Source organism: Sander lucioperca, chromosome 22 (genome assembly GCF_008315115.2).
Source record: "Sander lucioperca isolate FBNREF2018 chromosome 22, SLUC_FBN_1.2, whole genome shotgun sequence".
In the NCBI taxonomy this organism is placed as follows: Eukaryota; Metazoa; Chordata; class Actinopteri; order Perciformes; family Percidae; genus Sander; species Sander lucioperca.
Window position 1 is genome coordinate 19,495,458 of NC_050194.1, and position 12,286 is coordinate 19,507,743.

At 39.2% G+C, this 12,286-nt stretch overlaps 1 protein-coding gene and 1 long non-coding RNA gene across 4 annotated transcripts in view; one reads left to right on the top strand and one right to left on the bottom strand.

Moving 5' to 3' along the window:
* Positions 1-8,066, bottom strand: part of ldb3b (LIM domain binding 3b) — a 13,667-nt gene extending 5,601 nt beyond the window's left edge. For 2 of the 3 annotated variants that reach the window (XM_035997745.1, XM_035997744.1), the window contains exons 1-3: positions 7,747-8,066; positions 4,307-4,458; positions 3,912-3,981 (exon numbers count right to left, since the gene is read on the bottom strand). In XM_035997745.1, the coding sequence (XP_035853638.1) occupies positions 3,912-3,981; positions 4,307-4,458; positions 7,747-7,842 (318 nt within the window). In that variant the 5' untranslated portion in view covers positions 7,843-8,066. Of the gene's footprint in view, positions 1-3,245; positions 3,575-3,911; positions 3,982-4,306; positions 4,459-7,746 lie in introns of all 3 variants that reach the window. The other variant, XM_035997743.1, reaches the window with a different exon arrangement.
* Positions 1-10,079, top strand: part of LOC116061277 — a 25,266-nt gene extending 15,187 nt beyond the window's left edge. The window contains exon 4 of the long non-coding RNA XR_004107685.1: positions 9,993-10,079. This is a non-coding gene — a long non-coding RNA (uncharacterized LOC116061277). The remainder of the gene's footprint in view (positions 1-9,992) is intronic.
* Positions 10,080-12,286: the final 2,207 nt, after the last annotated feature.

The window sequence follows — 12,286 nt, forward strand, 5'->3', positions numbered from 1 at the left end:
GCCTTTACTGTAAAGCAGCTCTTCTCCAGAGGGGAAACACATTAGTGAAGACTGATATCTGGATGTGATATGTCAGAGGCAAAGCAGATTGCATCCTTAATTAACATCTACAAGTATTTCATGACTGAGGCTTCACCCAAATTCATGCCATCCACTGGTCCAGTGTGCAACGTTAGCCTTAACTCCCACTGAACTCTACTCAGTGCAGCACACAGTATAGTTAAGATAAAGGCGTTGCTGATTTGGCTGTACATACTTGGCAAAAATGGCATAATCTAGGGTCAACACAAGCCTTTTTGGGACACCCAACAGTGCAAATGTGTACTCATACAAATAACCAATATAACTAATACCAGTTTTTGACTGTCTCATTCTAACAGAAAGTGCAAATGTAATCAGGTGATATTCTATTATATATATTTTTCTTATTGTCAACAAATCCCCCAAATAACAAGTATTGTCTGTGTAACGAAAGCCTGATCTTATTCCTCCACTGCTGCACCAAATGACATGTACTGTACCTTCATGACGAGGAGGGGCACTATAGTTTATTTTGAGTCAACCTCACATACACTGTTCTGCTGCCGTAAATCCTCACTAGAGCACTGGTTCCCAACCTGGAGGGTCGCCAAACTTCACGGCGGTCGCTAGGCCTTCTTAATTTTAAGAGATGTAAGACAACTTTCTTTTTTTTTTTTAAATATACAGTTGGCATATATCTCCGCATTTCATTTATTTCTGAATAACTGAAAACTAACTAAAATTGTTCTTTTTTTTAAAAGTTTTGATTAACAGGATGCGCAGAGCAAAAACCTGAACAGAAGCTACAGTATATTCACAGAGCCTTCCCTTTCTGCTAAACCGCCTCGCCCTGCATTAGAAAAGTTAAAGCAACCAAAGAGCTCACAGAACAATGGTCAAGCGTCAGGAAGAAAACTTCCTAGAAGCCTATTATGTAGGATTGTTAAAAATAAAAATACAGAGAATTGTGTTTTAAGTTCCTACAAATAATAGAAAAACTTGTTTCTGATGCAATATTAACAGGAAATAATCTGCTCAAAATCCATCAAAATCACTTGTTTTACACAAACTTCCTGCAGTATTTGCATTCACTATTTGGGTTAATTGTACAGTTTATCACTTGTTCTGTGCTGTTATTGCATTAAATATAATATGAAGTATCCATTAAAAATATTTCACTTAGTCAGGGGTTGTCAGTTTACTCAATGATAGAAAAGGGGTCCCTTTGGGAAAAGGTTAGGAACCACTGCACTAGAGCACCAGATGTCTATTAATACCCGACTAAAAATAATCCCCAACAAATGCAGTACTTACCCTTGTTTGAATAATGTTCACTAAAAACTATAGTGCCCAACGTTTTTAGAAAGTTAAATAGAAGACTCACGTATTTGGTAGGAAAAAATGGGTCTTGGGCTCAGACAAGGTAAGGAAGTCAGAAAATATTGAGAAATAATGGTGTTTTTCTTTTCCGTTTTCACAAAATAAAATATGTAGAACATCGTCACCATTATACTTTAAAACACACGTCTTCTGATTTGTTATAGCAGCATCAAACCCCAAAACTGACTATAGTGGCCCTCAAAATCCCAAATGGATAAAGAGCACACAAAGTTACCATTTTTTTCCATTTAAGACAACAACTGGCGGTGTCTTGACATCCGTTTGATGCTTTCAGAGTTTGCTATGGCCATTAGTTGACCAATGTCAAGTAATGTGGCGCTCTGCAAGGCAGCCACAATGTGTTGTACTTTTCTAGCGCCCACACGTTCCAAAGTTTCTTATAGCCCTCTCCAAATGTTTTATTCTTTTAATCCACAATATATAATGACCCACAAATGGCCAAATATACAAAAATATGGTTGGGTAAACTAATTATGACAGCATTATAGAGCTAAAATAAAAAGTTAATCTACAACTATTTTTTTTATAATCAATTCATTAAATGTTCTAGCTTTTTAATTGTGAATAGTTTCTGCAAGTGTTAGTATTCTGTGATAGTAAATGAAGTCAATGGATTTTGTACAGTTGGTTGGACAAAACTTAATATTTGAAGATGTCACTTTGGGCTCCAGGAGCGTGATGAGCATTTATTCTGTAGACCAAACAATTATCAATCAAAAGATAAATTGAAATAGAACTTCTCCCATTAGAAGCTATTAGCTTCTGGCTCAGAGACATGCCTTTTCGCTTTTTCGAAATCTGGGACCCCTTCTTGGACTATATTGGGGAGGATGGTGCACGGACCCTTCAGAGTGGCCTCTATGGTTTAGCATGGTCTGAGATCTCGAAGTACATTTCCAGGTGACATAATAGCTTAAGTAACCCAATTTGACTGATTACGTTGAGTATGCCTCAAATGTGCAAACCTTCTGTGTTGTGTTTAGTTGTATTTGTTTTATACCTTTTTTTTTTTTTTTTTTTTGGTTGTTTAATTTAAGGGGTTGCAGGTGGGTTAAAAGGAGGGCTTTGTTCTTTACTCAGTAACTGTATTCCTTTATGTTGTATATGCCCCGAAGAAATTTAATAAAGATATGTTCAAAAAAAAAAAAAAAAAAAAAAGATAAATTGAAATAAAAGTCATTGTTAGTAGCAGCCCTAGAATATTTAAATAATTAAAAAAGGACCCTACAGAAAGTTTATATTTTTAAATATTAACATACCTCTAGTGGCTGAGGGCCGACTGCTGTAGCAACAAATCCGCACCTTCCTGTAACCTCACCAGCAATTTAAAATAACCCAAAAAAAATTAACAAGCAAGGCTCTGGTTTTCCAGGAAAACAGGGTTAATGAGGACAAAGGGAGACACATTTGCTTTAAGATAAAAAAAAAGCCTCACAAATGGAAATCAGGGAGCTGGAGCAACAAAAAGAGTTCTTTAAAAAGATTTTTTGCAACATCATCTCCGTGGTTTCATTCCTGTAGTCTGATCTCCTGCGACTCTATTACTTGGATGCCAGCCAGGTATGTTTGTGTGTACACTCCCGAAATAGTGCCATGTGAGAGATGAATGACTGCTGGGATAGCAATGGAAAGTTCTGAGTATATTTTTACATCATGGTCCTGTTAATGTGAGATTAAATTAGGAGGGTGTGATGTGCATTTGCTTCATTCCTCCAGAGTGAAAAGCAGTACTTTTGTTTCGTCAGCTGGTGGTTGGTTTTTGGGTTATCACTCAAGAAGTTAATTTTTTTCTCTTAGTATTACAAATCTCTATGGTAACCTACCCCAGTGATGAAACTCCCCGGGAAGCTGCCGACCCCTGTCCTAACTTGCCTTGCATCAGCATCATTTCTCTGACAGTTTCGGGAGAGTAAAGGCCAACTGGGGAATTGTACTGCCCCCGTTGGCCTGGTGTAGATACGGAAAATGGTGTGGAGGAGGCAGGAGCTTTGGCCAGGGTCGAGAGGAGCTCTGGATCTTTTTTAGGAACTTGGAAGAGATTCCCTTTGGATGGCTTTTTATCCTGTAAAAATTCATAGGACAGTGGCTGCTCCATTTGAACTTCCTCTCCACAATGTTTAGGTCCGACCTCCTCTTTAACTTTTTCTAACTCCTTAAAAAAATGAGAAGAGATCAAGATAGATATATAGAAAAGAAAGCTTTAAAGTCAAACAAGAGTAAAGGCATCAACCTGTTTTGTTGGCTGACCCCTGACCTTTGCACAGGCCTCCCTGCAGTTGCACAGTGAATATTTGCCACTAGAGGGCAGCAGGAAACTGCCTGATGGCACCATTAAAGAATTGTGAAGATTATATTCTCATAGACAGGACAAGAATGCATAACACGTATGACAGACATACATACAAACATGTACAAATATGCAGATGTACAACTGAAATTTGTTTGTGTTAATTTATCCATTTGTTGATTGTTGTTGTGGGTGTGTGTACCTTCTGGTGAGGGATGACTGGCATGGGTGAGTCCATTCTTGGAGTGGAAAATGCTGCAGCACGTCTTGATCTGAAGTTTAAATGACAAAATATCCCTTTAAAATATACTGTTACATCATATTTTGCCACTTTGTTTTTGACAATCAAAAAAGGAAAAAAATCAGCCATTAGCAAATCATGAGTACCAAGTGGGGTATACTTTTGTAGGTACATCTTGTTATTAATATATAGCCCCAGCCATTTATAACACTGACTTCCTCCTAAACCCCCACACTGATTTGTCTTTTTCCTGTTCTTTCTGCAGGTAATATCCAGTACCTGAAAATGGGCTTCTTTATCATCTACTTAAGTTTAATGGAGACAGGTGTTTTGGTGTAAGTGTACTGGTTGTTTACTTCTGCATAGTGAGTGACAGTTTGGTGGTGGCAGACTTGATCTTGTTTTGGGCCTCCATGTGCGTCATCCCCTCAGTGCTGACCCCATCTATGGCTGAGATGATGTCACCCTGGGCCAGGCTGCCGCCCACTGCCTTGCTGCCTGGAGTTATCTAGGGAGGGGTCAAGAGAGCAGTTCACACTCGGACCACTGACACAGATTCCTTAAAAAACAAACAAGCAACTCAATAAATAAGCCTTAAACAGGTAGAGAGGAGAAAAGCTGATGAAGTTAAATCAATCATTTATCAGCTCTTGCAGATAAAGGGCTGGTTAAAATGTCTGTCTTAGGTTTATCAACAGAGTGGAACCACATTTTTATCTAAAATACTAATCGGTCGCCACAGCTGCAAACAAGACTGTCTGACACCAAAATAAATAAGTAGAAAAGCAGCAGGATGTCTAGTAACAAAGCCATGATGTGTGCAGGACAGGGATACACGGTACAGGAACTGTGACTCAAACTATTGATACAGTCTGTGCATAGTGACTGATCGTTAAATCCAAGAAATCTTTTTCAAAAATGATTTTATTTTGTACATAATGTAAACTGCAACCTTGCAAATCTTTATTTTCATTTTCAAAAGAGCATGTTTTTTTTTCCATTGTCAGCCACACATTGACCTTCAGCTGAATCCTCATGCTCCTGGCCCCGCGACAAAGCCAGACTTTAGTGCTTAAACTACACAGAGAAGCGGTTTAAGTGAGCCCAGAGGCCTGGGACATACATCATTGGGTCGAGGCCTACAGTGAACTCGTTAAAGAGTTAAAAATAAGCAACGCTATTGATGCCTCTAGCTTCACTATGATTGACCCTACTGAGCCCCCCTTCATCCCCCAAACACACACGCCGCACTCCTCCCACACACCTGCTACTGACATTCATCCAAGACCTCCTTGATTCTATCTTTTTTCTATTTGCATTAAGTTGTTCTCTCTATAATCCAAACTTTATCTGCATTATTTCACCACTTCACATCACTGTCCTCAGTTCTGCTTTTTCTTAGACTGTAACTCTCATCCTTGTTCCTCCTGTCAACATTTCTCCTTTTTGTCTGTGTGTGTGTGTGTGTGTGTGTGTGTGTAAGCAGTTACAATAGGTGGTAGTAGGTGGAAAAACCAAGGAGAAAAGAACCTTATTTCTGTACGCCTGTCACAGTGTGATCAAACACACATATAGACACATAACGGCGCATGTTTTGATGTGCATCAGACACCTACTATATATATACAATTTAACAAATGACAAACATGAAATGAATATGAGGACTGATTTCTTTTTTTTTTTTCCATTTTTAATGAAAGAGCGACACGTCTTGGATTTTCATCCTTGAAGTTCCCTTTCTAAAAATGTTCCTTGCATGTTTTATATCTAAAAATGTATATATCAATCCATAAAAGATACTTATGCGTCTTTCAATTATTGATGGTGTCCAGAAAACTGTTTGTTGTGTTGTTTAGTGGGTCACTTATTTAATGGACAATGCTTCAGCTTGGAATTTCCTTTATAAATCTTAGCAAAAGTGGGCCGAAATCTAAACCGCAGCAGTGTTACGTCAAACTGTAATGGCAGCCCAAGTTGTCATGTCAAGTTGCAGTGTTTTATAATAACCTGTCAGAGCCCAACACCACCACAGGATTAACTCAAATCCAATGATACAATGTTGTGCTGGACACAAATTAAAGCTCCCCCTGGTTAAGAGTTTAGGAGCCAATGAACTGAGGTCTGGAGCTGTGAATCAATATAGATCACCAGCTGAGCATCAATCAGAGTTAATGTACACACTGTTAGTGTCCAGGAAGCCTTAACTCCACTACCTTATTCTCATCTCATGAATCTCTCAAATCCTCCATCCATCCATTCTTCTTCACAATGATGCTGTTCCCTCAGGAGCAGCTCCAAAAAGGTGAAACCGACACTGAACTATAAACGAGGAATAAAGCTTACTAAAGGTAACACAAACTGCCATTAGCTTCCTTGCTCTCCTTGCTTCTTTCCTTCCCCATTCCCACCCCTCTCCATCCATCCACCTCTCCTCCAGTGCTATTTAAAGGAAACGCTCTAAATACACCAGCAGTCCTGCCAAAGAGAGACACCCAGTCTCTCTACTGCAAAGGTTAAAACTAATTAATTTCTTGAGTGACACTTCCCCCACTGTTTCTTAAATTATAAATTATAAGTGTAGGCAAATAAGCTTAATTTATACCAATGGTTGAGAATGTATTAATGTACATACAAGAAAATAAAAAGTATTTGTGTTTTTGTGTTCTTTAATGAATCATCTTGCCATGTACTCGATGTAATGTAATTTTTGGATTGATATGTAATTTGTAAGATTTGACAGTTAAAATAAGTCAATTTATCTCAATATCATCAAAATAACTAATCTTGAACAATGATTTGAGTGTGCTGAACTTAAAAGTAGTTCCACTTTAGTCAATCTGTAATTAATCAACTTGACATTTGAGCTTTCATAATGTAATCAAAGTAAATGTTATACCTGTTTTTTAAAAAAGCAATTTCAAGTTCAAGAAAATTCACAGCAGTAAAAGTTACCCAATGTAGCAGCACCTCCACTCCAGTTAAACTATTCCAGTCTTTCCACTGCTGCTCTATTCTAGAAATCTCTCTGGACATTACATCTGAGCCTCCCTGCCATCATCACATACAGCAACATTACATAACCGCCACTCAGCCACTGCTCACAAACACAAATCACATCTGCGCACACGCATATAAAGTATGCACATGCATTGACACAAGCTTGATGAAGTTTGTACATGCAACACGTTAATGTAAAACCAAGTGAGAAGGTGATTTCCAGGTGAAAAGGGGGTTAAATCTGGTTTGGAAAATAAGTTTTTAGACATCTAGGTTACATTTAATTGTTTTTAAGGACTGTATTTTACAGTGTAGGAGGTCCTATAATAAACCTGCTTCACTTAGTCATTTAACAGAAGTAAGATGTAACCTACACGTCTAAACAACCTTTACTTTTAAACCTAATTTGTTTTTTACTGAGACAACTACATATACTGTATTTTCACCTGCAAATAACCAAATGGTGCTTATTCAGATATTCACGCAGGGAAAGTGTGATAAATGTGTGTGTGTTTTTAAGTTAAAGGGTTCTGTGTTTACATTATTGTGCATGTTGGCTATTTATTATTTTTAAGTAGAACAATTTGGCAGAGTCAGTCAATCAAGTTTCAGTTTGAAATTATTCGTGAACTATTTTGTCATCATAATGTAAGGCTGCCAGTGCATTGTTTAGTCACAGCTGATTATCAGTTTGCTATTGTTTGTGAGATACTTTGTCAATGTCACATTTCTGGTTACTTATTCTTTATTTGCGAGTTGCTTTTGTTACAGCAGCCTGTGTGTGTGACTCTGTCCTTACCCTGGAGATGGTGAGGGGCATGTTGAAGTCCTTTCCTCCCTGTAGTCTGAAGCCCCATGGAGCGGGGCCATTCAGAGTCACTGTGTATGCACTCATCTTCGGTTAAATGTCAACACTCCTCCTGCTAACAACTCCTGCTGGCTGTGTGGTTTCTCCTCCTGCTTGGTGTGCCCGTGTTCTCTGTCCTCCCCTGCTATCCTTTTGTCCCTGTTGGCTTCGGTGGTTGCTTCTTCTCCGTCAGCCTCCCTGTCTGCTCCCAGCTCTCAGGACAAACACCCTGGGGTGGTGGTGCTGCTGGTGGGTCAGGTGCTATGGAACCTCTGTGACACACACATAGGCATACATTCATGCATACAGATACACATATGTGTAGATAGACACACACAGAAAGAGTGCAGAGCTAAGCTGAGCCACTGCAGAACAACAGTAAACTGTTTCTGACTAGAGCCACAAAAAACCTCTTCTAACTATACCATGTTAACCAACAACTCCCTAAACAACCCTCACATTTTAAGTACAAACTCTAAAAAGTCAACTTTAAACTTTATATTAAGAGAGAAGAGTTTCTTGCCTGCAGAGTTGCTGAGGACGAGGGGCAGACAGACTAAGAATAGCTGAGGTGAGCATAGACACAGAGGTCCTGGCCCTTATAAGGCCTGTAACACGAAGCCCCAGAATGCTTCACTGCCGATTCACGTCGCCAATATAGACCCCTCTTACTGCAACACATTCTCCCTCTCTCTTTCTCCCTCTCTTAGTGCTATCAGTTCATGCTGCTAGCACCCTGTTATCTGTAATAAGTGTCTGTGCACTGATGTCATTCGCTTTCATTCCGCTTGAGAAAAGGAAACAACAAATTACCTGGCGCCGTTTTCCTAGAAACACCCCCACCAAGTTGACTGAGTCCTGTGTTGTGTGTGTGTGATACGGAGCAATTCCGTTAGAAACCAACCACAGCTGTGAAGTGACCACAATCGTGAATCTGTAATCGTTTAATAGGTGGTGACTGACTTTACTTTTTGATCATGTCCTGGTATATAAGTTACATGCACACACCTTGAATTTGAGAAGTTTGTGAGGTTTGTGAAGTTTGTGAAATTTGTGCACTGGTGTGATACTAAACAACTGATTTTAAAAGACAAGAGATGGTAGAGCAGTAAGTGAACATGAGCCAGTAATGATTCATAGCAAATCTATCACTCAAGACAGCGCTTATCAATAGCTAGGACTACAGGTCCATAGTGAAGACACACACTGTTGGACATTTCATGTTAAATACCTTAACTCCAATCTTTTCTGGTGTTAAAAAAATCATACACTTACACTTATTTGCTTTGTTGCCGAGTGTTACCGTAGATTAGAAGATTGATGCCACTCTCATGTCCGTCCTTAACCGTTAGCTTAGCATGAAGACTGGAATGGTGGTAACAGTTTAGCTCTGTCAAAGGTTAAACAAATCTGCTTATTAACACGACTACATTTTTACTAATGAACAGTTTTCATAAAAATGCGCTTGTGTACGCATTTAACATTACCTTCTAGTCAGCAGATGAATGATAGTATTTTCCGTAATGATGAAAAGTAAGATACAGTATGTGTGTATATAGAAAGGTAGAAAGCAAACCAAAATGACCAAGAGCTTATGGGTAAATCAACATTAAAAGTTGTTTTTGTGCCTTTAACTGCATGAATCAGATTGCAGCATTACCTAGCTCTAGTGATCTGTCAGAGCCCCTGGATTTTACATGGTGCAAAGTACTAGAGGGTGGTGCACAGACTCTGGTTAGGAAGAAACATTTGTTTTAATTTAAGACAGCTCACACTGTTGGTGAGATATTAATCAGTACACAAACAGAAAGAAATTACAATTTGATACAACATGTTAATTAGCTGGCTTTTGACTGCCAGTAAACAGAATTTTGTATTTTGGACAAAGCCAGACTAGAGCCGTTTTCTCATATGAACTCTGGACATTGTCCGATGTTGCCCTTTTTTTTAATATGTAGAACACAACGGGAGATTGTCTATCTCAGAAGTATTCTTACCTACTGGAAATACTCTGTTTGGTTTAGGTGAGGGGTGGCACCTGGGTAAAGTGGAGGCAGGACATGACTTGGATTACACCGCGGTTAAAACCGCTTCTTAATTTGGTCATAAACAACCAAGTGTCTTGCCATTCATTAAATTTGTCAATTTTGGCATCGGTCCTTACCAAAAGAAGTTCCTGAATGTTGTAGTCTCCTCAGTTTAGTCTTGCATTGCCAGATCTACCTCCACGGCGCTGCGTAGGAGGGTCAGGCTAGTCCATACAGCATTCCGGGATGGGAGAAAAACGTAATCAGTTTTTTTGGCATTTCTTTAAACCAATCACAATCGTCATCGGCGGCGCTAAGCTCTGCATGGAGCCGCTGCAAAATAGCCTCTGGAAGGAACTTGTTTTGGTGGAACGTGTACATTCAAAAGTTGTTTAGACTCGTGCGAGAGAAAACTCAGATTGGACAGATTGGCTGTCTCAATTTACCCTGCAGAGATCTGAGGAGCAGTTAACCATAGTCCTCATAAATCCACCGATTTAAAATTCCAACACAAAGAAAGCGGAAGGAAACGGACATGGGCGAAAAGACATGCGTCTTTCCTGTGGCACCGGAGCAATCCCAGAAGTGGAACGTCGTGGATATAAACTACCTCAGTTAGACATTTTTGGTGGCATCTTTGCAAGGGGGAGGTGGGTGTTGATGAGAGGCTCAATTTGGAAAATTTTGTCCCTGTCCATACTTCCGAAAGGCAGGCCTCTTCATGTACATTAAATGACCCTTCTTCTTCCCCCTCAGATGTTTGTTTTCTTCTGGTTTCGCGCAAACGTCATCAACACGCCCACTCACTCGCTGTGAATTCTCCAGACAATGACCTGCTCATTCACACATGGGCTTAATCGGATATTACATTACCTACATCAGTGGTTCCCAACCTGGGGTCCGGGCACCCCTCAGGGGGGCAGCAAAGATCACAGGGGGGGCGCAAGTCTTTATCTGGTTTGAGGTTGAGGTAAAAACAAAATATTTGCAAATGTTAAACAAATTATGATAATACACTAGAATATATAATTTATACAAAAGTCTGTATAAAAACTATATATTTTTGTTCTTGCTTAAAATTGTAGGCAGGCTACTTAGTAGGCCAAACCTCCGGGACCTCTTAATCTGTGACCCTTGCTGTCATCAGGTCAGCTGCTTGCTGCTATCATCCTCTTTTTTCCTGCCGCCACGGCATCACTATTTTATGAATGAAACATGGCGGAGAAACGTAAAAGTGCTGATAACTCCCATGTATCAAAAAAGAAAGTAAGGCTCTATCTCGAGAGTTACCTCCACTTCGGTTTCGGGGGGTGAGGTGGGGGGGAGCTCAGCTTTTCTTAGACATGAGTAGGGGGGGCGCCAAGGAAAAAAGGTTGGGAACCACTGACCTACATCATCCATTCATGCAAATCAAGTACCAACTCTCACCTCTGCAGGGCGCCATAGTTCTACATGGACGCCTATCCAGGTCAAACAGCATGCAGGATAACTTTCCATCACATATTGGACAGATATGACCTACACTGATGCCACTATGTTATCTGACGTCGGAATGTTCCAGCTGTTATCTGCTGTGCTGGATGGATCTCTTCCATTTAGGAAACTGACCTAATGATTTACAAAGAAATCGGTTAGTGGACACTGATGAACAAATGATGCATTAGGAGCTACAGTGACCACAATCATTATAGTGCTGCACATAAATGTGTGTATGTGAATATTTGTGTGTGCCAAACAGATACTCATGACTGATTCTTTAGAGAAGAGTTGTAGAACTCTGTAATGCATAAGTGCAAGGTGTACTAAGTGATTGATTAAAGAAATAATAGGCAGATTAATTAAATGTGGAAATTATAATTAGTTGCAGCCTTTTGTTCAATGCATAGCTAGTTTAAGACATGGAGACATGGCCACCAGTTGTGCAGAATTTAGCAACATTTTTATTTAGAAAAATAAATAACAACACAAAACATTTTGTACAAGAAAGATCAACATGAAACCACAAATTAATTAAAGCAGAACTTAAATTTCATATATAATATTATATATTTGTTTGGTCAAAAAACTTTGTAATTTCGTACATTCATTGATGGGTAGTGCAGAACAAATGAGCAGTGGTGGGAATGTGTCAACCTTCAAGTAACATTTACATTTTTATTTGACTGTTTATCATTTAAAAAAAAACAATTACTACAAATATAGTCAATAATGCAGCAATCTTAGGAATGCCAAAGGGAACTGCAATGTACAGAAGTGGAGAAAAAGAGCTTTGAAATAAAGAAAAAAGGATGTCAAAATATAGTTAGTGTTCTGTACATACTGTCTTTGATGAGATATATAATAACAATCCTGAAAACACACTCTAATAACAGTAAAGTAATGTAGTAAACTGTTATCAGTATATCTAAAAGTAGACATTACCAGTCCAGTTCTTCAGTGCAGACACACACACACTCAAACTCAAA